Genomic DNA, 23849 nt, shown 5'->3' on the forward strand with positions numbered 1-23849 from the left:
TATAAGTTATTATTAAATTCTAGATATTGGCACTTTAATGCTACTACCTAATATTTAACAATGTTCTATAGTCTATACTCACAAAACACTTATATTCATGTCTTTTAAAGATTGATAAAAAGTCGAAATAATTTATATTTAAAAGTGTGGTAAGACAGGTAATAATTATAAGGGAAGAGCCGAATTTTAGTTATAATAGGTATTCAATTATATAAATGAAACAAAACTATAACTTTGTGCCGTAACTTTATTTAAAAAAGAAACAAAAACACGTTATTGCAGGTTGCAGGCATCACAATGAATCGAGTCAATCTCTAATTCTTAAATAACTCCTATGTTAGTATGTATACAAATACGAGCCTATAATTATCTACACCACATAGTCTGGAAAACAAAATATATAACAATGCGAACTTCAGAAGTACTTATCCTAAGGCTGCCTGTCCACAGAAGCGGAGCGGAGACGGAGAAATATTAACCAATAGGATTGCACAAAATTTCCGCTCCTATGTTTATAATAACTATCTTGAGACATACTAAATTAACTATAAATCACAGTTTACTCGGAAATGCTACTAATTTCGAGTCATAGAGTGCGTGCGTGTGGGCATCGTCGACGTCACGCAGGCTACTGTAGGCGTGCGTAACTTCGCCGCGTCTGCGCACGCTGCTCATGATGAAGAGTCCCTCTGTGAATCGAAACTAGTAGAGCTTTTCTCCATTAATATAAGTGAGTAAACAGTGATTTTTAGTTAATCTCCGCTCCTCTTTAGTGGACAGATTTTTTTTGTAATCCAAATTCAAATGCCTTATGATTACAATATTTTTCTGTTTCAGAGAAGCAAAAATAATAAGAAAAGAGTTGATTTACTTTAGTATAAAGTTGATCTTCTGTCATCCGCTTGCATAGTGTCAAGATTGAAAAATACAGATCTCTATATTGGAATACAAGTAGTACAATACGTAATAAATAATATAAAAATACATTTAGGAATGTATTCGTGTGATAAATTCAATATAAAAACGTTAATAGATGATTTAAAAATATACATCTCTAGGAATTCGAACTAGCTACGTACGTGAGATTTGGTCAAAAGTTTCGCTTTATATTCTACTGTATAAAAGAAAGAAGAGTGGGGATAATTGTATTTTATTATAACTTTCGTGAGACATACTAAATTAATTATTATGTTATCGGCTTACGGCAGCATTCCGCGACACACGACGCGGTGATTGTCGCGGAATACTGCTCATGAATATGAGCCTCTAGGATGGCTTGAAACTAGTCGAGTTCCTCGTCAAACAGTTACGAGTAAGCCGATAACATAATAATTAAGAGTGGGGATATTTATTTTTGTTTTTTTACTAAGTTATTAAACTAGTATTCAAAATATGAAATGGACAAAATTTATTTTAATATAATATGAATCTTTAGTTTTTGGGACTAATAAATGTCAACATTTCAGATGATTTTAATTTTTATACTCTATGTAAATGCTTTTTTTGTAATCATATTTTTAAGCTCAAAGAAGAGAAAATAAAAAGCATATCAGTTAAACTGAAAGTAAAAGGAAATATAGATTAAAAAAATAAATACAGCGTCAAGAAAACACGGACAAAACGCCATCTATGTGAACTTTATGTTAAATGAAGATTATTGTGAAAAACTTTGAAATAAATCATTATATTGCACTTTTTAAAACATTTTAAAAACCAAGTACAAATTTTGTGAAGACTTCTAAACATTTGGTATCTTTATAACAATGAATTGAATCTTACATATTACAATATGAAACGAAAAAGCACGGTCGAGCCAACCAAATTGGTTGTGATATTCTGTCTTCTTTTCACACGTACAATAACAAGGGAGTGTGAAAGGGACGACAATAGGATACGTTATTGCACAATACTATGTTACTCGACCATTCCCTCTCGCTCTCTCACTACAGATCTTATGGCACAACGCGTTGTACAATTTAATATACGTAACATATACTATATTCTTACTGCCACACTCAGAGTCATTTAATGGTTACTTAACCCAGTTCTTAGCATTTCAGCAATCGTTACTAAGGAATAGTTTAAGTAATCATTAAATGTCTCTGAGTGCGGCGGTTAATATGTTAACAATGATTTAGAAAAAGAAAAACAGATACATACAAAACTTCATTCTGATAAAAAAAGTTGATTCCATCTCCGTCTAGCATATCTAAAAAACAGTAGAGTGAAAAGGACAAAGTAAAGTTTGCTAAGCATAGTAAATTACAGCTTATATCGATAAAAAAAAATTAAATCTCTGTAAAAAATAAAGTATAATATTTTATAATTCTAATAACATTTCTTCAAGAATCTTTTAAACTTTACAACAGTATAACATAATTACTCTTCGAACTATCAATTCACATACTTAAATATAACATTCCAAAAAGGATTTTATTCACAGCAGAATCTAAGAAACATACTTTGAAATCTGCTTCATAGAATAATAGTCACTATTCCTATTAATAATTGAGATTAAAATGCCGTACACGATCAAGGACGTATTTCTGTAATAGAAAAACATCGCTTGCTTTTCATTATCCGACTTAGAGGTCAGATTTCAAGTCAATTTTTTGTATTAAAATATCCAGAGACTGGATATTATGTTATGTTATATCTGTTATATATAACATTTTGGCATATTTATTGAGCTTCTAATGCATTCCTGCCGTCCTCTATATTCCTGTTAATTTAACACTCAATCATAGTTGTCAAAAAGTCATTAAAGTCACTTTTGCGCAAACTTGGTATATCTAAATACCATTGCGCAAATTTTAGCGCAAATCGCAGTTTATTGACGACAATAATAAAATGAAGGACCCTTGGTACGATAGTTGAACGAAAACGAAACGAGAACGCGATCGGCGTTCTGTACCCGAAGTTTGCTTTACGTCTGTAATCGAAACGAGCGCGTTCGGTGCTCTAATTGGCCGTCTTCATTGAACCAACTAATCAGAACGCCGAACGCGTTCTCGTTTCTATTACTTTAGACATAAAGAAAACTCGTACTAAGAGTACTGATTGGTCAGCGCGAATGAACCAACCAATCAGAGCGCCGAACGCGCTCCCATTTAATTTCTGTTCAACGTAAAAGTAACTTGTACTAAGGGTACTGTATAAAGCCTGACTTTTAAACTTCAGAAACATTAAAGTTACGTTATAATATAAATACAAATAACTTTCACTTAAACTTACAATACATAAAACATTATCAACCAGACATGTTATACATAATTTATTAGATCTCTTCTCAGATTATTGTTTTAATATTGAGATTTTGGGGCACAATTCTAATATTTATAGCTGTTTTATATTCGTTTGTCTACATCAGTTTACTTTTAAATAAAATTAATGTGTATTTGAAAATCGACTCTGTATATTTGTGAATACGTATGATTTTCAAATATATGTAAATTCTTCTTATAAAGAATTGGAAGGCGACGTTATTTTGCTATTAAAATAAGAATAATGTTGAAACTCGAGACATCAAAATGTCATTTATTTTCTAGATCATAATATGTTATAATGGTTGTAACAAATAAAATATAACTATTTCACACGTAGGTAACTTGTTTCTGTTGTATTGCAAGTCCAAACTTTTTAACTATTATATACATATATAGTTATATCATATATATGTATGTATATAATTCTCAAAACAAAAATTAATCCAAGTAATTTATGTAAGAGAAATTATAACAAGAAATAATAAATTCGAAAAAAGACGAATATTCGTATCTAATAAAGAAAAAAAAGAATATTACTTATTTTTCTGTATAGAAAAATAAGTGTTTAAAAAATGAGAAGGACATAATATAATAGTAAAGGAGCTTAGAGAAAAAAATAGCAATTATGTATGTATTTTGAAAGCCAGAAAGAGACAGCATATATAGGAAATCTCTCTCATTTGTTTTTTGCAGTTATAGTTTTAACAATGTCCAGAAGTAATTACTTTCTCTTTATTTAGAATTAACTATAAAAACCTTTATTCAAATAAAGAAAAGAGTTAAAATTGAATGTTTCGTTTAGTTATCTATAGTTAATAGTTTTAATATCACCGCAGATTATATTGATACGAGAACAGTATGAGTTTGCTTTACGTTGAATGAAAACAAAACGAGAGCGCGTTCGGTGCTCTGATTGGCTGGCTCGAATAAACCAATCAATCAGAGCTCTCGTTTCGATTACTTTAAACGTAAAGAAAACTTATACTAAGGATACAGAAAACCGTATTTCTTAATAATGTTCAAATTTGATGTCGTCTAAGTACCTAAATCCATCTCACATAGAAATTTTCTGTAGGTAATCAAAATATTACTAACGCAACGTACAACGATCATACAACTGGGCATCGAATCCGCTATCCTACCTACACTATATATTTAACTATTCAAATATCATAACAAGATATGTTTTATAAATTTATCAACTACTTTAAGGTTGTCAAAATATTTTTACGTATTTATTTTAATTTTATTTATGGTATAAGGCAGGGTTGTTACGAATATTCGCATCCGCATTCGCAAATGCGGATTATTCGCATTAATTCAGACATCTGCATTCGCATTCGCATCCGCATTAATCAATGCGGAGTTTTTGCGGATGTAGATTGACGATTTCGCATCACATCCGCATCCGTATAAAATCCGCATCCGCGTCCGCGGATGTCTAAATTTACGCATTCGTAACAACCCTGGTATAAGGACTATCTCCGGACGATAGGTATTGAAATACTGGAACGACCGCGCATTAGACAATGTCGAAAGTTACGTGCGTTTTGTCATGTTAACGATATTCTTTATGTGAGGTAACTAAAACAGCTTCTGTCTTGTATATTCGCATAACGTTTAGTGAAATTATTTCACGTACAATATACCATTAGTATGAGTTAGCTTTACGTTTAAAATAATCGAAACGAGAGCGCGACCGACATGAAACACTGGTTGAGTTTTAATTCGCCGTGTGAGTGAAGTTTGTCAACTTCACTGAGGTCTATCCCCTTCCCCTAATCTCTAATCCCCTTCCCCCAATCTCTAATCCCCGGAAGGCTGGCAACGCACTTTACTCTGATTGGTTGGTTTATTCGAGCCGACCAATCAGAGCATTGCACGCGCGCTCGTTTCGGTTATTTTAAACGTAAAGCAAACTAATACTAAGGGTACATGTCATTCTGGTATAATACATTGAATTCACCGATTATTAATATTTAAAAGGCAGCGCCTTAGACCGTTTACAATAATACTAAATATTATTGCATCAGTCCGTCAGAAGAAATCTAAAGCTTTTAAGAAATGTCAAATACAATACTAAATACACAACTTTGACACTTATTTTCAAAATTTGTTCTATTTTTTTTTTTCACTTATTATTATTATCAATCGCGAATGATTGTGCACTGTCGAGTTTCTAAGAGGTACATGATCTAGGTTTGATACCCGTGTTGAGTTGTAATAAGTAAATAATTGTATACTACACGTATTTAGGTATAACATCAATAATTTAGGTTAGGTTAGGTTAATAACCAATTATAGAGAAAATTTTGTCACCCGGGAGAGAATTTAGAACATATTTCTTATAAACAAGAAATATAAGTTTCCGAACATGTGTGTAATGGAATTGAAACCTTATAACAAACGACTTATGTCTTAAATTGTTATACGTAATACGTGGGTTGGCACGAGTGGGTAACGGCGTGCTGTCTACGGCGGTAGGTTCATCTGCAAGTTCTGTAAATACGCCGAGGTTGAGTTTAGTAAGCCTATACGTTGCTTCTGCTTGCGTTGCTCAGTCATCTGTGGGCAAAATGTAATTATTAATAATACTATAAACATACAAATCATCATCGCGCCCTTTATTCCCAAAGGGGTAGACAAAGGTGCACGTAATGCCACTGTACAATGTACACTCACTTTTTACAATTTATGTTATAAGTCCCATGTAATAGGGGGTGAGCCTATACTACTATAAACATATTCTTTTTAATAACTTTCGTGAGACATACTAAATTAACTAAAATCATGGTTTACTCACGTAGATTAATGGAGAAACGCTCTACTAGTTTCGAGTCACAGAGGGAGATCATGAGCAGCGTGCGCAGACGCGGCGATATCATGCAGTGTACCGTACAATGTACGTGAGTAAACCGTGATTTTTACTATAAAAATCAATCAATAAAATTTTATTGTCACGCGCGCGTTAAGATCTTAAATACCTATTACAACTGATGCTGCTAACAGCTGATCATGCAAAACAACGCACCCGCGTGTGATATTTTGCTGTTTTGTTATTGTGATAAAAATAAAAGTAATGAGTATACAAAATAGCTTTTTTTTGGAAAGTTGTTCATAATCATGAGTACAATCACGTGTTTAAATATATTTCACTAATTACCAGTCACCCTATATAACAGGGGTGGCCAACTTGATTAGACATAAGATCTACTGTTTACTAACGAAACCCTGTGCGATCTACCACTTACACATACTTCTTGAAATCTTAAATTAAACAGCATAGTAGTGTAGTAGTTAGTAATTACGCAATATGGACTATTTACTTATATTTTTTGCCTTGTCACGATCAACTGGACTGATGGTCGCGATCGATCGGTTGGCCACCCCTGCTATACAAGTATATAGCCGTGTATACCTGGTCCCTAAGGTCGGTGAGCAGGTCAGTGAGCGTGTGCACGGCGAGCTGCGCGCGGTCGAGCTGCGCCTGCAGCGCGCGCAGCTCCAGCTCGCTGCCCTCCCCCTCGCGGCCCCCCATCAGGGACAGAGCGCGGAGACGTGGAAACCAGTCTAAATTACTTGTCTGCCGACAAAAACAATCATATACATTCATAAAAGCTATACAAAATAATGGCTATGGATTAGATACGATATCCGTCTCGAGTATTGTTATACAAAGGCTAATTTTTTGCTTAAATCTCTCAAAAGCATTTGACTGCGTTGACCACGACTTTGACACTTTTGCTGAAATTAGATCATTATGGGATGTGATGGAAACACTGCGCTCCGTCTGTTAAAATCTTACTTAGAAGACAGACAGCTAAAGGTTCATGTAAATGGTACTAACTCACAAAGTTCTGAGATAAATATGGCGTTCCTCAAGATTCTATATTGGGTCCCTTTTTCTTTCTGGTCTATATTAACGATTTGCCATTTGAATTTGTAAATCAACTAAGAATGGTACTGTTTGCAGGTGATACATCGTAATTTTTTGGAGTAAATCGACGCGCAAGTAATTTTGACGTAAAAAGCTCTTATTTTTTATTTATTTTACTTCCACACAAACAAGAATCTTATAAACTAAGCCCCACAAAACCGTTACAATGGTTTGACTGTGACTTTACCTTCAGGTGATACGTGTGCGCGTTTACCGGCTTATACCATAAGGAAGTCGGTTAATAAAGGGGTTGTATTATGTAAATAGGCGCTGTTACCTTTATCATAGAGTGCACGTAGCTCTCTGGCCCGGTGAACTCGGTGGGGTCCTTGACCCGCACCAGCACCATGAAGTAGAGGTAGTGCCACATATTGTGCTCGCTCTTTATGTGCTCCTCGAATGAGACTGTCTTGTTGTCAAAGGCTGACCTGTTCAAACCTGGTGAAAAGTTTTTTTGATAATAAAAATACGAGATTGAATTCGTTTACACACTAAGGTAATAGGTTATTCTCCTGCTAGCCGAATTCAAAACTGTTTTGAAACGTCAATAACGATATTTTCGTAGATTAGTGTGTAATGACATCATCAGACTTATTTCTTGAAAATTAGCTAGAATAATTCGAAAATTATGAATGTCGAAATAATTTCTTTTGACTGTGTAGAATACACAATTATAAAAATCTAAAACAAACCCTTTTTTAGACAACATACAGAGTTATTTCGTGAGGTAATCGAATCGATACTTTGCACGACAGCCAAAGTCAAAGTCAAAATGATTTATTTCAAAGGCACATTTGAACGACAGAAGCCAGTCGCTAACTTGCTGCGCCAACCGTGCAGTCAACTCTAGATTACAATTTTTTTTTTAAATATTACAGTCATAGTAAACACAATAATACATTAATTGTGCCGATTGCTTAGCATTGCATGCATTCAAGGTGACGCGTCTGCTCGTCCAATAAAAAAAAGCAACGTACCACAAATAAAACAATGGTTTTTCAAAATGAGTTCCTTCTGTTGCTTCTCACTCCTGAGGTCTGCGAAGGTGTCGATGATGACACCGAAGATGAGGTTCAGGACGATGATGATGACCACGAAGAAGAACAGCAGGTCGTACACCACACGCGCGACGAACAACGGCTCCTGTACCATACATATACATGAAGAAATAAGCCGTGGTTTTTGTAATAACTATCGTGAGACATACTAGAAACTATGGTTACTACACAAACACACACACAACGTCACGCCTTTTATCCCCGAAGGGGTAGGCAGTGGTGCATATTATAGCACATAATGCCAATGTATACTTACTTTTCACAATTTATGTTTTAAGTCCCATGTAATAGGTGGTGAGCCTATTGCCATATACCGGACACATTTCCAGACTCCGTGCTACCACTGAGAAATTTTCGAAAAAAGCCCAGTAATACTTCGCCCGACCCGGGAATCGAACCCGAGACCCCTTGCCCGGCAGTCGCACTTGCAACCACTCGGCCAACGAGGCAGTCAACGTGCACGTTACGGCACGTAATGCCGCTATACAATGTACACACGCGCGACGAACAACGGCTCCTGTACCAGATAATGCGTGACTGTTGTAACAACTATCGTGCGACAAAGTTACGTGCACGTTACGGCACGTAATGCCGCTATACAATGTACACACGCGCGACGAACAACGGCTCCTGTACCAGATAATGCGTGACTGTTGTAACAACTATCGTGCGTCAAAGTTACGTGCACGTTACGGCACGTAATGCCGCTATACAATGTACACACGCGCGACGAACAACGGCTCCTGTACCAGATAATGCGTGACTTTTGTAATAACTATCGTGCGTCAAAGTTACGTGCACGTTACGGCACGTAATGCCGCTATACAATGTACACACGCGCGACGAACAACGGCTCCTGTACCAGATAATGCGTGACTGTTGTAACAACTATCGTGCGACAAAGTTACGTGCACGTTACGGCACGTAATGCCGCTATACAATGTACACACGCGCGACGAACAACGGCTCCTGTACCAAATAATGCGTCACTTGTATAATAACTATCGTGAGACGCAAAGTTACGTGCACGTTACGGCACGTAATGCCGCTATACAATGTACACACGCGCGACGAACAACGGCTCCTGTACCAGATAATGCGTGACTGTTGTAACAACTATCGTGCGACAAAGTTACGTGCACGTTACGGCACGTATATACAATGTACACACGCGCGACGACGGCTCCTGTACCAGATAATGCGTGACGTAATAACTATCGTGCGTCAAAGTTACGTGCACGTTACGGCACGTAATGCCGCTATACAATGTACACACGCGCGACGAAAACGGCTCCTGAGATAATGCGTGACTTTTGTAATAACTATCGTGCGACAAAGTTACGTGCACGTTACGGCACGTAATGCCGCTATACAATGTACACACGCGCGACGAACAACGGCTCCTGTTAATGCGTGACTGTTGTAACAACTATCGTGCACAAAGTTACGTGCACGTTACGTAATGCCGCTATACAATGTACACACGCGCGACGAACAACGGCTCCTGTACCAAATGATACGTGACTCTTGTAATAACTATCGTGCGTCAAAGTTACGTGCACGTTACGGCACGTAATGCCGCTATACAATGTGACGAACAACGGCTCCTGTACCAGATAATGCGTGACTTTTGTAACAACTATCGTGCGACAAAGTTACGTGCACGTTACGGCACGTAATGCCGCTATACAATGTACACACGCGCGACGAACAACGGCTCCTGTACCAAATGATACGTGACTGTTGTAACAACTATCGTGCGACAAAGTTACGTGCACGTTACGGCACGTAATGCCGCTATACAATGTACACACGCGCGACGAACAACGGCTCCTGTACCAGATAATGCGTGACTGTTGTAACAACTATCGTGCGACAAAGTTACGTGCACGTTACGGCACGTAATGCCGCTATACAATGTACACACGCGCGACGAACAACGGCTCCTGTACCAGATAATGCGTGACTGTTGTAACAACTATCGTGCGACAAAGTTACGTGCACGTTACGGCACGTAATGCCGCTATACAATGTACACACGCGCGACGAACAACGGCTCCTGTACCAGATAATGCGTGACTGTTGTAACAACTATCGTGCGACAAAGTTACGTGCACGTTACGGCACGTAATGCCGCTATACAATGTACACACGCGCGACGAACAACGGCTCCTGTACCAGATAATGCGTGACTGTTGTAACAACTATCGTGCGACAAAGTTACGTGCACGTTACGGCACGTAATGCCGCTATACAATGTACACACGCGCGACGAACAACGGCTCCTGTACCACACATGGGGAAATAAGCCGTGGTTTTTGTGATACCTATCATAATGTCCGAATATTAAAACGCTACTCAATTTTAAGACGCTCTCAAAACTAGTTCTGTCTCTATCAATTCTTTATAAAATGACAGAGATAGCACGATATTTAAGTAGGTACAACTCAAAATTGAGTAGCATTTCAGTATTCGGGCGTAAGACATACTAATTTAACTAAAAATCACGTATTATTAATGGAGAAAAGCTCTACTAGTTTCGAGTCTCATAATGAGTAGCATGTGCAAACGTGGCGCCCAATTAATTTACGTGAATAAACCGTGATTTTTAGTCAATTACAGAATGCGTGACATTGAGAAATTAATGTGCAGGATTGTACGTAGTAGTCCAGAGACTTCCAGACGTCCAGAGAGTCCGTAGGTATTTAGACACTATTGACATACGGCAAAGAAAAAATAGTGAGGAGACTTGAACTTGTTATTTTTAATTATAACTGAACTTATAATTTTTAATTATAAGTTCAAGTCATTATAAGTAATTTTTAATTTTAAGTTGGTGATTAATACTCATTCATCATTCTTCGTGTGAGAAGAGGACTTCGGTTATCAGTGGGTACTTATAGACTGTAGATGTGATCGTAATGACCGATCAAGAGAGAGGAAAAGGGAACGGAAAAAGAGATACAGTCGAGGGTAGAGATGGGACAAGAGAAGCTGGTTACTAACAAAGCTGGCGGGTGCGCGCAGGATGTCGCCGATGCCGCCGCCGTTGCGCAGGCCCTGGTTGAGCGTGGTGACGATGCACATGATGAGCGAGTCGCAGCTGCGCTCGCGCAGCTCGCCGCCCACCGACACGAGGCGCGGCGCGCGCCACTGGGCCCCAGCCGCGTACTTGGCGCTGGGGTCGCCCGCGCCCTCGCACGCGTCCGGCTCGAACCGGGGGTCGTCATCGTCTGCCAACATCATTCGTCCATCGTTCATTACATTTATCTCTGCGAATATCTGACCAACCTCCTATCGAACTACTCTGAGAAGTAACACCGCAAGATGTCTATCAGACACTTCCTTCATAGGTATATTTTTTTTATATATTTTTTTTACAATGTACAGTTAGCATAGCTACTCGTGTTTACTATGCAGGTAAGAAAATAAAGAATAAAAACTTACTACAGAGACAGTAACTATTACTATACTAAATATAGTTTTTAACCAAGTATATTTATTATCTTCTGTACTGAATCAATCAGCGAAAAATGTGCTTAGCGTACTCAGAATAAGATTGCAAATCGCTCACCGTCCAGCCTGTCGACAGCGACAAGGAAATGGTCTCGGAAGAACATGTAGCCTACGATGGAGAACATATAGACCAGGACAAGCGCCAGCACGGCCGTCAATAAGATGGACCGCCCGTTGCGAGTCACAGATCGCATCACGTTGAGGAGAGTCTCTTCGCGGTATACTATGTCCAGCAGCTGCAGGGAAAGGGTTTGGGATAGATAGAGGTACATATATACATAACTTCACGCCTGTCTCCCAAGGGGGTAGGCAGAGACAATGGACCACAAATTGCAATTGCAAAAGACAGAAGTTCTGCGCTCTAATAACTAGTATTTGTAGTTGACTAGTATAACTGACTTTACTAAGAAAGACGGTAAAAAAAATCATTAAAATTACTTTAATTTCAAAAGTCGTTGTTTATTATTGTTTGTTTCTTGTTTAACACCGACCTCCGAAATCAAAGTTATTTTTAACCACTTTTATTCAGTGAAGTCGGTTATTTTGTAAAAAGTTTATTTCTCATTTTAAAATAGAATGTTTGAATGATACTTATACCCTGTGCGCCGTAACAAGGTGCGGCTGACAGATGCCTGTATGACGTTGACGTCTCTCTTTAGGGATGGACATTAGAAAAATCTTTTTGTATCGCTATCGATACTCGCAGCATACATTTAATTCTTTTTAATTTTGTTATTAAATTTGTGTGTTATTTAGTTGTGCAGTGTAACTATGTGTATATACTTGTCAAAATAAATATTTTATGACCGAGCCCTGAGGTGTTTCAGAGTTTCAGTTTTACAGAACCGTGAAGAATATAAGTATATATTAGTTTGTATATGTTACTAAAGCAACCACGATCTTTCAGATTAAGTACCACCACGCATTATCAAAGGCGCCGGAATTGTCTACTACATATTTGTGCTCAGATAAAGTCACTGTGTTTCGGCCAGAGAGAGCCGCGTCTACAGTAGATTTACTAGGAGGTTTTTTAAGAGTGATAATTGAACGACGCACGATTTTTGTTTTTTATTCTAAAAAAACATCGACTGCCTATCCATCGTAGCCGTACATCCCATCACTAAACACGACTATGGCTTTACGTTATACGCATAACACTTTACTTTATTTTTCATTTCATTAGATTTTATTTAAAGACTAGAACATTCCGGTTGGTTTTAATTTAATTAACTACGCATCCGAATGATTTAACATAATACGAATGTGATACAGTTAATAATGCATAAATACTAATGCATAATTTTTAAATCGCAGCAACTTTCAAGAGTGATACGAAACGTTACTGAATCTGTCAGCCGCATCTTGTTACGGCGCATAGGGTATAACACTCTTTTTAAATTTATTTTTTATTTAAAAATTTAAAGCTTTAATAAAAATTGGCAGGTGATTAAAAAACAGGAGGTATTTTACTTAAACAACAATTTAAACAATAAAAGGCATATGTATCTTCTATGAACTCACCAGAACAGAAAAGAAGAATGGGTGCCAACATATCCCGCAGAAGCAGAAGACAAGGTATACGCTGTGGTACAGCAGCTCGGGGTCCGTGAGCACCTTCCCTGGTGATTTTGAGAGTGTACCCTGGTTGCCCATTATACTCACCAAGTGGATACCTTTCACCACTATCTGGAAATCCAGTAAAAATAGTATTAAGGCACCAAAAAAGTCCAAAATCACGCAAATTCTTAACAAAATCTTCAACGAAAAAGTTGGTATTTGTGAAATTATAAAGAGAATTGATGTTAGAAATTCTTGTATAATTATCATCGAAGCACGAAATGATCGTTGGTTGAATTTGGAGTCGTTCAAAGTTTGGTTAACGAAACATTCACTCAACTGTATTGTTTGTAAATATTAAGGCAGATCTGTCTACACAGGGTCAGTAATTGACTCCGAAACGATCAAGATCAGCACTGACCCATACTATGAATAATGACTGAAGTAAGTCAAATCAAACTGATTATTTTTTGGGTCGACGCTGACTAGTCAATGGATACATGTAATTGCTGCGTTTACAAGAGCGTATTGCGTTTCCTTTGTCGGAAGTTTTGCGAAAGAGAAGCTATGCTATATATAAGAGATGGATGAATTAATATTAATTGTCTAATGCTCAAATACTCAAACGTCACTCAATTTTAAGTCACGCTCAAGAATAGTTCTGTCCCTACAAATTCTTTGTAAAAGACAGAGATAGCACGATATTTAAGTACAACTTAAAATTGAGTAGCTTTTCAGTATTTGGGCGTAATTTTTGTATATTTTTACTTCCTCTATTTTCAATTTTGTAAGGTATTGAGTAATGTCATTGGTTTGTATTGTTCTATTGAAATAAATAAATAAAATACTATACAATGTGATAGGGGTGAGACTTCTAACCCGTTAAGGCTGAGTACTACATCTAATTTTATCGACAAAAGTCGGGGGTCGAAGGGGTCGAATCCCTCCCTATTGTTCTATTCAAAGAAAGAAGTAAATAAAGTATTATAAAGTTTAAAATGGCGGTGTAGTTACAGTGAGCATGGCGAGCATCCAGAGCGTGGGCTCCGGTCCGGCGGAGTACATGAAGCGCACGGCGGCGCTGGCGATGAGCGCCCGCGCCCCGCCGCCGCGCGGCAGCCACGTCACCAGCGCGCCCGCCACGCCCGACACCACCCACACCACCAGCGACAGGTGCTCGCCCAGCTCTGGGGACCAACCACGGGTTAACTGGCTTTTGTACCGAAACAAATACCTACATGGGGGTCCTTCTCAAATGGTTACGCGAGAAAGTCATAGAATGAACATAATAAACATAAAGATTTATTAAAAACAATGTAATCCGAAAAACCATTTTAAATCCAATCTGATGGCTGTCAATAGTCTGACTTTATTTTAATTTAAACATACTTACATAATTAGAAATTATAAGTTCAGGTTTCTTCACGATGTTTTCCTACACCGTATATCAGTGGTCTAAATAATTTTAAATGCTTGCCAGGTTTCGAACCTCCGGGCTACAACGACAACAAAGAAAAAGTAATAAATAAGTACATATAATATGAGAAGACTTACTTGGTGTATCGTCTTGGAACGGATAGAAAAAAGCAACAATGACGTTGATCAGAACCGCGAAGTTAAACAGTATGTTGCTCCACAGAGACATGTAGGACGAAACCCAGAAAAGCAGTCTCTGCCCTGTAAATAAAATAACATATGATATTATTAATTAGTTAACTTAGCAAAACGCAGGCGCCTAATGGCACCTTTTTAAGGGAGAAATGACTCCTCACGCTTTGAGGTGCGGTGAGAGGGAGTGTCGGACACCACTGACTAAAAACTATCTCGTTCTTACTCTTGCGGGGACTTGGAACCCCGGTAAGCCACAAGGTTCTCCGTGGCCCCTATCTGTGGTGGTCCGATCGCTCTTTGAGGCGCGCGCTGTACGTTCGTGCTTTTACATGATCAGCTGTTAGCAGCGAGGTGCCCGCGCCCGCGTTATAGGAAGACTAGTAGGTATTTTAGAATTTTACGCGCGCGTGTTTGTTATTGTGATAAAAATAAAACTAATGAGTATACAAAAAAGTTTCTTCGAGAAAGTTGTTTGTAATCATGAGTACAATCACGTGTTTAAATATCGTTCACTAATTACCAGTCATCCTATATGAAGACATAAGAGAACTCGCCATTATCTCAAACGGCTTGGAATTATAAGTACAAAGTATACACTTACCTCTAAGTTTCTTCTGCCATTTCATCTCGTGGAATAGATTATCAAGCCTTGAGAAGAAGTCAGCGACCTTGCTACCCTGGTCATCCCGCTCAGCACTTTGCAAGACGCGATGCTTACTATCCGCCGGTAGATACTCACATATTTCCGGAATGGGAAACACTATCTGTTCCATACTTCGATCAGTACGGACTATCTGTGGGATGGAAAACTAATTTACATCACATCATATCACATCAGCCTATAAGTGCCCATTGCTGAGCAATGGTCTCTTCTCACACGGTGAAGGAATAAACTGTAATCCCCCCTTTAAGGGATGAAAAGGGGGACCACTGAACTGATTTATATGAAATGCGGTATAGATGTACTCTAAAATATGAAAAATTTCACAAAACGGTTCTTACCCCTAGTAGGGACGTATGATAGTAATGATCCCAAAAATCCCACACGGGGCCTATGCGTTAAAATCCCGGACCTCTCTCTTATCTTTTCTGCCAAAAGTCATTATTCCACGAGAACGAAGTTACGGGCAAAAGCTAGTTATTATATTTGCTAACTCTATCGTCATGTTAGACTGTGCGTTATGTGCACTGTAGCTCCCTGGTGGGGGGCTTACTTCAAGTTGACTTACTTCAATTTGCGCGGTGTGCGTCCTGTAGTACCGCAGCGCGTCGGCGTTGGAGCCGTGCGGGGAAGCGCGCACAAGCGCCGCCAGCTCTTTGTTGTGCGCAGCCAGCTGGTGGCACAGGATGTAGATGTTGTGCCCCACCTGCACAACATAAGCACTTATACGTACCACCTAAACCGTACCCTAAATTGGGTAGTATCCTCGGTCAAAAATAAATTATTACAACTTTTCAATACAATAAAATACTGAAAAATAATCACACTCTCGTTCATAAATTTGATGAACTACTTAATTTTCGATTTTTTCTAACTAAATTTCTAGAAATAAGTCTGCTATTTGACGTCAAAAACTTATGACGTCATAACGCACTATTTCATACAAAATTCATAGAAAATATCGTTTTTGACGTTTCGAAAAAAGTATTGAATTTGACTAGTAGGAAACTAGCCTATTTATTGTCTCTCGGCTTAAGTAACTGTCTGACAAAGAACCAGCGAACGAGGTGAACGCGCCAACAGTGACAGATAAAAGAAAATGCGCGTGAATCCCAGCAGAGGGCGCCTTGGATGCGCAAACTCGTGCAGCCAGTAGAAACGTGACTGTCGCCGCGTCGTGTGTTTGCTGCTCATGAATATGAGCCTCTAGAATGGTTCGTAACTAGTCGAGTTCCTCGTCAAACAGTTACTAAACCTTATACAATGTTTTTACCGCCGTACTCAGAGTCATTTAATGGTTACTTAACCTAGTCCTTAACAATTGTTTTCAATACAAAATCGTTACTAAGGAATAGTTTAAGTATTCAATAAATATTAATAAGTTACTATAATTACTAAATAAATATAAAATGACGTACTTCTTTAGGAGATACTCCTTGGACGATGGCATCGTCTTCCGAATCGGAGTCAGCGTCCATTGCGTGCTCCTGATGAAAAGCGGAACATGCAACATCCACCTGTGACACAAATAAATAGATTAAATACACAACCGATATATTCACCGCAGGCTGCATACAGTGGAGGACTCACCCAAATATACATTTTAAAATTGTCACAGGTGCGTTGAACCCAGCCCTTAAACATTCGCAAGCCATACATTGGAGGACTCATCCAAATGACCATTTCAAAATTTTATTGCTTTTTGAACCCAGCAATAACTAACATTAAGCCATTCCCCATACACGTCTCGCATGTCTGCCGACGAGAGTGATATCACGGCCTCACAGAAAACCGACGTGAAACAACGCTTGCGTTGTGATACCGGAGGCCCAAATACTCCCCTTCCCAATCCCCGATTCCCCAACAACCCTTTTTCTAACCTCCAATAGGCCGCTAACAGGTGTCCATGGGGGCGGCGATTACACTGTACGCGGCTTACCATCGCGGTGATCCGTCTGCTTGCTTATCGGCTTATACCATAAAAAAGAAAAAAAAAAAAAAATAGAAAGTACTCACCAATTGCTTGGGGTTCATATTATAGAGTATACGTTCAGCGTTGTTCTCTGAATCGTTCCGCGACTCCATAATGGCCAGGAGCAGCTTAGAGGCGTTGTTCTTCAGCTCCAAGACTAGATCCATACGTGTCTTGCCGAGCGGGTTGATGTCGTTCAGAATTAGCGCCGTGATTATGTCTAGACCGTTGCTTTCGTGCGTCGCTATACAGTTCTGGTTCTCGTGGCATGGGCCTGGAAGATTTCAATATTTAAACTGGTAATTTTTGTTAGTATAAGTCGCATCTCATGACTGAGAGTACGGGTTCGAAACGTACGAACGGCAAGTACCAATAAGACATTTTTGAGTTTTATGCGGTACTTTTCTACATTATTATTTAGGTTAACACTAACTGTACGTTTAACGGTTGCGCACTGATAGCGAAAATACAGGCAATGCTGAGTTCGAAACTACGGAAGTTTATAATTATCTAATTATTAAGTTTGAAATGTAGCCACACCCGCTATTAATATATTGTAATAAGTTTCGTAGCGCAAATAAACATTATTCTCAGCTACACATATGGGACTCTTCCGTTACTGAGGGATCTGACTCACCGACATCGCACAGTCGAAGCTACTGTTCGTAGACAGCTGAAATTTGGTATGTAAACTCCCTGGGATATGCAACGCAGCACTAAGATCGGAATAATGGAACGTCAATCGCCTCGCCTCGGAACAGGGGTAAAAACGTTTCTATGAAAAATCTTGAATTCCTTGCGTTTATAAACTTGAAACTTGGCATGAACACGTACATAGGCAAGTAAATATGTTTGACATTATAAGTTTTTTCAAACTACCGTCCAATCGCGATTTAGGGGTGCGATTGGGTGACCGATTTATTACCGCACTAGCCGAAATCGCTCGGTATAGGAGTCTGAGATTTTGAACAGAGTGTTCGCTTTAGTAACATAAGTGAGCACTAAGAAGGGATTTTTGAAACGTCAACCCCCAGGGGGGGCGGGCTAAACTGATACGGGGCTGCGGGAAAGTTCGTTACGTGCATACGGTAGGCCCCGGAACGCAAAGGTTGACAGCTGAAGGAACGAAAGTGCGTTTTAGTCAGTAAAAGTCTGACGACTCCCTTTCCGATCCACCCATAGCGGGTGAAGTCATTTGATGACCTTCCCATGCTAAAAAAAAAATTTCTAGCGTGTGGAAGAAAAGGCCTTTGGTCGAGATCAGTAAAAAACGCCATATATAACCGAATTGATGATGTGTGATGTTAGTATGAGTATGGTACAGTAGTTTTTTTTACATTATTATTGTTGCATCGTGTCTGGATCCGGATAAAAATATCCTTTCCTTGTTCTGACTCGAAACCGTTTTCAAAATATGACACCAAAATAGCTTACCTTGGCAGTATTCAGTGAGTGTCTCCAAGGTCTGGTTGATGAGGGCCACGTTACCCTCGTTGATGTACAGGCCCAGCAGCCCCAGGCCTCCTGTGGTGGACCCACAGATACAGTCCAAGAACATCAGCGTCTCCGACACGAGATTGTAGTTCGACTTGTTGTTTTGATTCCGTAGTAAGTTCTGAAAATAGTTGGGTAACTATGAAAGAAAGTTTCGTCACTTTTATACACAGACAGACATTTATAATTATTATACTACTAGCTACTCTCGCGCGGTTTCACTTGGTACGCGGCTATTATTGATATAGTCCTTCCTCCATAAATGGACTATCGAACATACACAGAGATGAGCGCGTTCAAGCCATATATTTTAATATTTCTTTGCTCGCACTCAAAACTGTTTTTTAACCTTACCCTTCACTAGTGTTTTTCCTGCATCGTGAGTGTACAACAAAAACATACAAGTTCTTATAAACGAGACACAATTTGTGGATTAGTATTAAGAGTCCTGCATCCGTGGACGCTTTTACATAATAATACAAGTTCTCATACACAAGCCACAATTTGTGGATCATATTCATGCTGAAGCATTCTGCCACACTCAAAGTATCACACAACACATTTATGTCATAAAACTATGTAAAAAATACCTGTAAGTCCGGATTATGGTTTTCACAGAGTAACTGCAAGAACCGTAGTATAGGTTTCATGATGGCCACCTTAGGAGGCAGCACGTCTGAGTTGCCAGCCTCCTTTTTCTCCGCCATAATTTCTTCTAAAGCCGTTGTACCTGTAAGAAATCATGTGATAACGTAAACTTTTTAAATAAGGGGCCATCCATAAATTACGTCACACGTATTTTATGATTTTTGACCCCCTCCCCCGTCTTTGTTGAGACCCCCCCCCTGCCTAGTGTCACGTCACATTTTATAATTTTACATCTAGATTTTTTTAAGTTTTTAGATAATAGTTTCAAGTTAGTCTTTTAACAGTTTTATTATAGTAATTGAAATATGACGTCACGAAATTTAAGACCCCTCCCACCCCCTTGTCACATAATGTCATACTTTATCGACCCCCTTCCCCCTTAACGTGTGACGTAATTAATGGATGGTCCCTAATATGTAAATGCATCATCGTCGTCATCAATAAGCAAGTTTTGTCACATGTGCGAATAGAAAAAGTAGGTGTGGTTCAATTGCCTACGTATGAATCAATGGGGCTGGCATGTTCTTAGGATAAAAGCCCCTTAAATAAAAGAAAATAGAAAAAGTGTATTAACCATGAGACATGGTGTGTATGTCCGAGTACGCGTGGACAGCGGAGCCGCATGCGCTGTTGACCTCATCATCCATCTCCTCGCCTACCACCAGCACCATGGGAGACTTAGTACCTGCAGGCATAGGAACTGTAGCAACATCTTCTTCAAAACAAGCATTAGTTTGATAAAATCAAACTTAAAGTGAATACGATTTATTTCAATTCGACCAGGAAGACACTTTTAAACGCCAATAAAAAAAAATTTGTGTAGCTATTGCTGATTCCAAAGTGTAGATTCCTATGGAGAAGAATGAATGAGAAACTCCATAGGTTTCTTTTTCAATTAGGTTCGAAATACAATCCTTAGTCACATAGTTTCATTGGTTCAATTGTGTGAGAACAATGAAACACCAATTATTAACTTAAGAATAATAAAATAAGTACAGCTTGGAGATAAAATTAATACAGTTTGGAGATAAAATGAATACAGTTTGGAGATAAAATTAATACAGTTTGAAGATAAAATAAATACAGTTTAAATATAAAATTAATACGGTTTGAAGATTAAAAAATACAGTTTGGAACATTCAACTGTGTTCGAAAATTAACTTTATTAACTAAACAATAGAGTAGACAACGGCATACCGTCGCCAGTGGTAGGCTTCTTGATTTCGGAGTAGCTGGAGCGCTGCTTCTCGGTGCTGGCCGCAGACGTGCTGCTTGCAGCCAGCGACCTGATCTCCTGCTGCGCTTCACGCATCTTGTCGTAGAATACCTGGTACAATGATATTGATGAGGTATAGTGATTTCATTTGTTAGAATGTCGATTTATATTTTTTTAATGTCAAGAGACTGCTGCTTTATTTTATTTGACTGGATATTAAAAAATGTTTTATTTGACTGGGCTTTGAGAATGAGTTTATTTCAGGTTTTATTTCAAATAGCAGTCAGAGTACTTATAGTAGGGAGAGGTTTTTGTACGTTAAGTGCGATCGTAACGATACCGCACCTAGCCCGTTGATTGTATAAATCTATAAAGAATTGAGTATTTAGTATTGTTTGGTTAATTCAAGCTGGTCAATCAGAGCGAACACGATCTGGATAATCATGTCACCCACTTTCCGTCAAATAATACCTCAATATTTTTACAGATACTCTTTTTATAAAAAAAACTATACATCTCAAAAAGTGTGTATTTCGCTGTCACATCTGATAGCCAATCTCGGAACAATGACGACAGAACGGAATAGTGAGTCAAATGTTAATAGTGGTACAGCGGTGCTTACTTTTAGGAATGCTTGCGAAATTTCTCCGTTTTGCAGCTTGGTAAATATGCTGTGTTGAATTATGGGATTGCCACCCTCGAGAAGCGCGATTCCTGTGTGCAAAAATATAGTTCACACTATTGGTCTTTCATACAAGTTGAAATTTAAGTAATGTACAGATTTTTTTTTACTACTAGCTTCTGCCAGCGGCTTCGCCCGCGGTCCCACAGGATACAAAGTGTCCTATGTGTTATTCCGGACAATAATCTACCCCTTTTCCACAGTTCATCCCGAATCCCTTAGCCATTTTGACGGGATTGAGTAACAAACATATAATATTAGTAAGATGACGAACTATACTTTATATGTAATATTTTGAACGCCTCATGAGTTCATTGGTCGCAAAAACGAACTCTTTTTTTAAATCATAGTTGCAATACTCTGAAGTGTAAACGCACAAGGCTACAAATACTTTCAGTCAGGCGGGCTCTTATTATTTGATCTTGTTTGCCAACAAAATGGTATAAAAATACCAAAATAACTTTGGAAGGTAACATAAAATCTAGTAACTAAGTACTACATGATACTCACCAAGTTGTATAGCCTCTAGGAAGATAGCCTGTCGGTTGGTGCTCTTGATGACCAGGTCTACCACGAGATCGGATGCCCCCTCCTTGTCCAGGTGCGCCTGTACTTGGGCCAGTGTCTGCCCGGTTCTTAGCAGCACTTTCGCTGTGTAAGCGTAAGCAGGTGAGTAACATAGCTCGGTGTCAAGCGTCCCGTACGATTTATTTGTTTTAAACTTGTACTGAAAACTTATTTTTAACAATTGGTTTTGTTGTGACGGGTTAGTAGATATTTTGCCATCTCTTTCGTAACTGGGGGTAACACACACACCCGTGCGTACGGCCCCAAAGAGTCATCAGACCACCACAGGTGGGGCCCAGCATGGCTGAGGCCTGCTCTGGAGCTGCGGACTGCCTAGTGGGTTTACCGGGGCTCCAGCTCGAAAAGTAGTAGTAGGAATGGGGTGGTTTTTAGTCAGTAAGAGTCTGACGGGAGTGTCAGACTCTCGTCTCGCCCAAGGCGGGAGAAAACATTGGAGGATTTTCCCCAGTCAAAAAAAGGGTAACACACTAGACAGAGAGAGGGCAATAGCATACTAGACAGACACTCTTTTAAAATTTGATCGAAATTTGTGATCTCCAAACCATATTCGTGTGTGGAGATTGTGGGAAAAAAATTAGATCAAAAGAAATCGCAATTTTTTTGGTATTAGTTTGTGGGCGTTGTAGCTTGATTCTTAAATTACATTATTTAGTAAAATCAATTTGAGTATACCTAAAATTAAAAGTCTCTTTTACCAACCCGTCATAGTACAATATGACTTATGTGACATAAGTTAGAATTGAAAACTCAGTAACAAGTTTAAAATTAAATGAATCGTACGGAACTATATTTACGAAAAGGTGTTATTAAAGAAGCTTGGGGATATGAAATAAACATACAGGCACAATTTAAAGGCACACATCCAGGGAACAGGGGGATACAATAATTAAAATCTATTCATACCCGGCACAAACCATGGTCAGATTTATCGTGGTGGGGGAAGTGGTGGGGGCAAGCTCGTGCAACGTGCATTTTCACATTATGTCTCTTTAATTTTTACTACAAATAATATTTTTCCTTATTCTTACTCGTACATTCTACACTTGTAGATATGAATAAATTTAAATATAGGTACAAAATAAAGAGAAAATACATTAATCACCCCCACCATGAAAAGTCTGGCTAGGTTTTCTGCAGGGGTCGCAAACATTTATGTAATAATTAAAATTATGCGTTGTGTCATTGAGTGTCAAAACTCAACTAACTTACGTTACGGAGAATATCGTACTGCGCTGTAGTCTTAGAGCGAGTTTGCTTTACATTGAACGAAAACGAAACGTTCGACACTCTGATTGGTTGGTTTATTGGGCCGACCAATCGGTGCGTCAAACGCGCTTTCGTTTTGTTTTCGTTCAACGTAAAGCAAACTCGTACTAAGAGTACTGATTTTCATGCCGTAACAAAGATATTATAACTACATTCGTATTAGGGTCAGAAGGCCTATATTTCAATTAAAGGGCAGTAGAGGTGGTATAAAAAAATTCGTCCTTGAAGGGGCGCTCCTAGATTTGACTTGCCTATCCTCAGGTCTAACATCAAGGCTTAGTCAAGGCCCAAATGAATGAAGTTTGGATAGCAGCGATTTAACTCCATAGCAATTTTCGTCATAACACAAATCAAATAGCGCAAATCCTTTGCTCGCA

At 38.7% G+C, this 23849-nt stretch overlaps 1 protein-coding gene across 18 annotated transcripts in view; it reads right to left on the reverse strand.

Annotated features, from left to right (window-relative positions):
* Nucleotides 1–5448: 5448 nt before the first annotated feature.
* LOC118280811 (inositol 1,4,5-trisphosphate receptor) overlaps nucleotides 5449–23849 on the reverse strand; it is a 92639-nt gene continuing 74238 nt past the window's right edge. For 6 of the 18 annotated variants that reach the window (XM_050699551.1, XM_050699548.1, XM_050699550.1 and 3 more), the window contains 19 exons: nucleotides 22129–22269; nucleotides 21559–21650; nucleotides 20918–21047; nucleotides 20295–20405; nucleotides 19663–19802; nucleotides 19013–19193; nucleotides 17623–17852; nucleotides 17025–17123; nucleotides 16175–16312; nucleotides 15547–15739; nucleotides 14889–15011; nucleotides 14349–14521; nucleotides 13299–13463; nucleotides 11836–12013; nucleotides 11268–11494; nucleotides 8181–8346; nucleotides 7481–7641; nucleotides 6685–6849; nucleotides 5449–5831 (listed from right to left, as the gene is read on the reverse strand). In XM_050699551.1, coding sequence (XP_050555508.1) covers nucleotides 5739–5831; nucleotides 6685–6849; nucleotides 7481–7641; nucleotides 8181–8346; nucleotides 11268–11494; nucleotides 11836–12013; nucleotides 13299–13463; nucleotides 14349–14521; nucleotides 14889–15011; nucleotides 15547–15739; nucleotides 16175–16312; nucleotides 17025–17123; nucleotides 17623–17852; nucleotides 19013–19193; nucleotides 19663–19802; nucleotides 20295–20405; nucleotides 20918–21047; nucleotides 21559–21650; nucleotides 22129–22269 — 2906 coding nt within the window. In that variant the 3' untranslated portion in view covers nucleotides 5449–5738. The other 12 variants (XM_050699559.1, XM_050699558.1, XM_050699564.1 and 9 more) reach the window with 12 other exon arrangements.

This window comes from Spodoptera frugiperda, chromosome 16 (genome assembly GCF_023101765.2).
Source record: "Spodoptera frugiperda isolate SF20-4 chromosome 16, AGI-APGP_CSIRO_Sfru_2.0, whole genome shotgun sequence".
NCBI lineage: Eukaryota > Metazoa > Arthropoda > Insecta > Lepidoptera > Noctuidae > Spodoptera > Spodoptera frugiperda.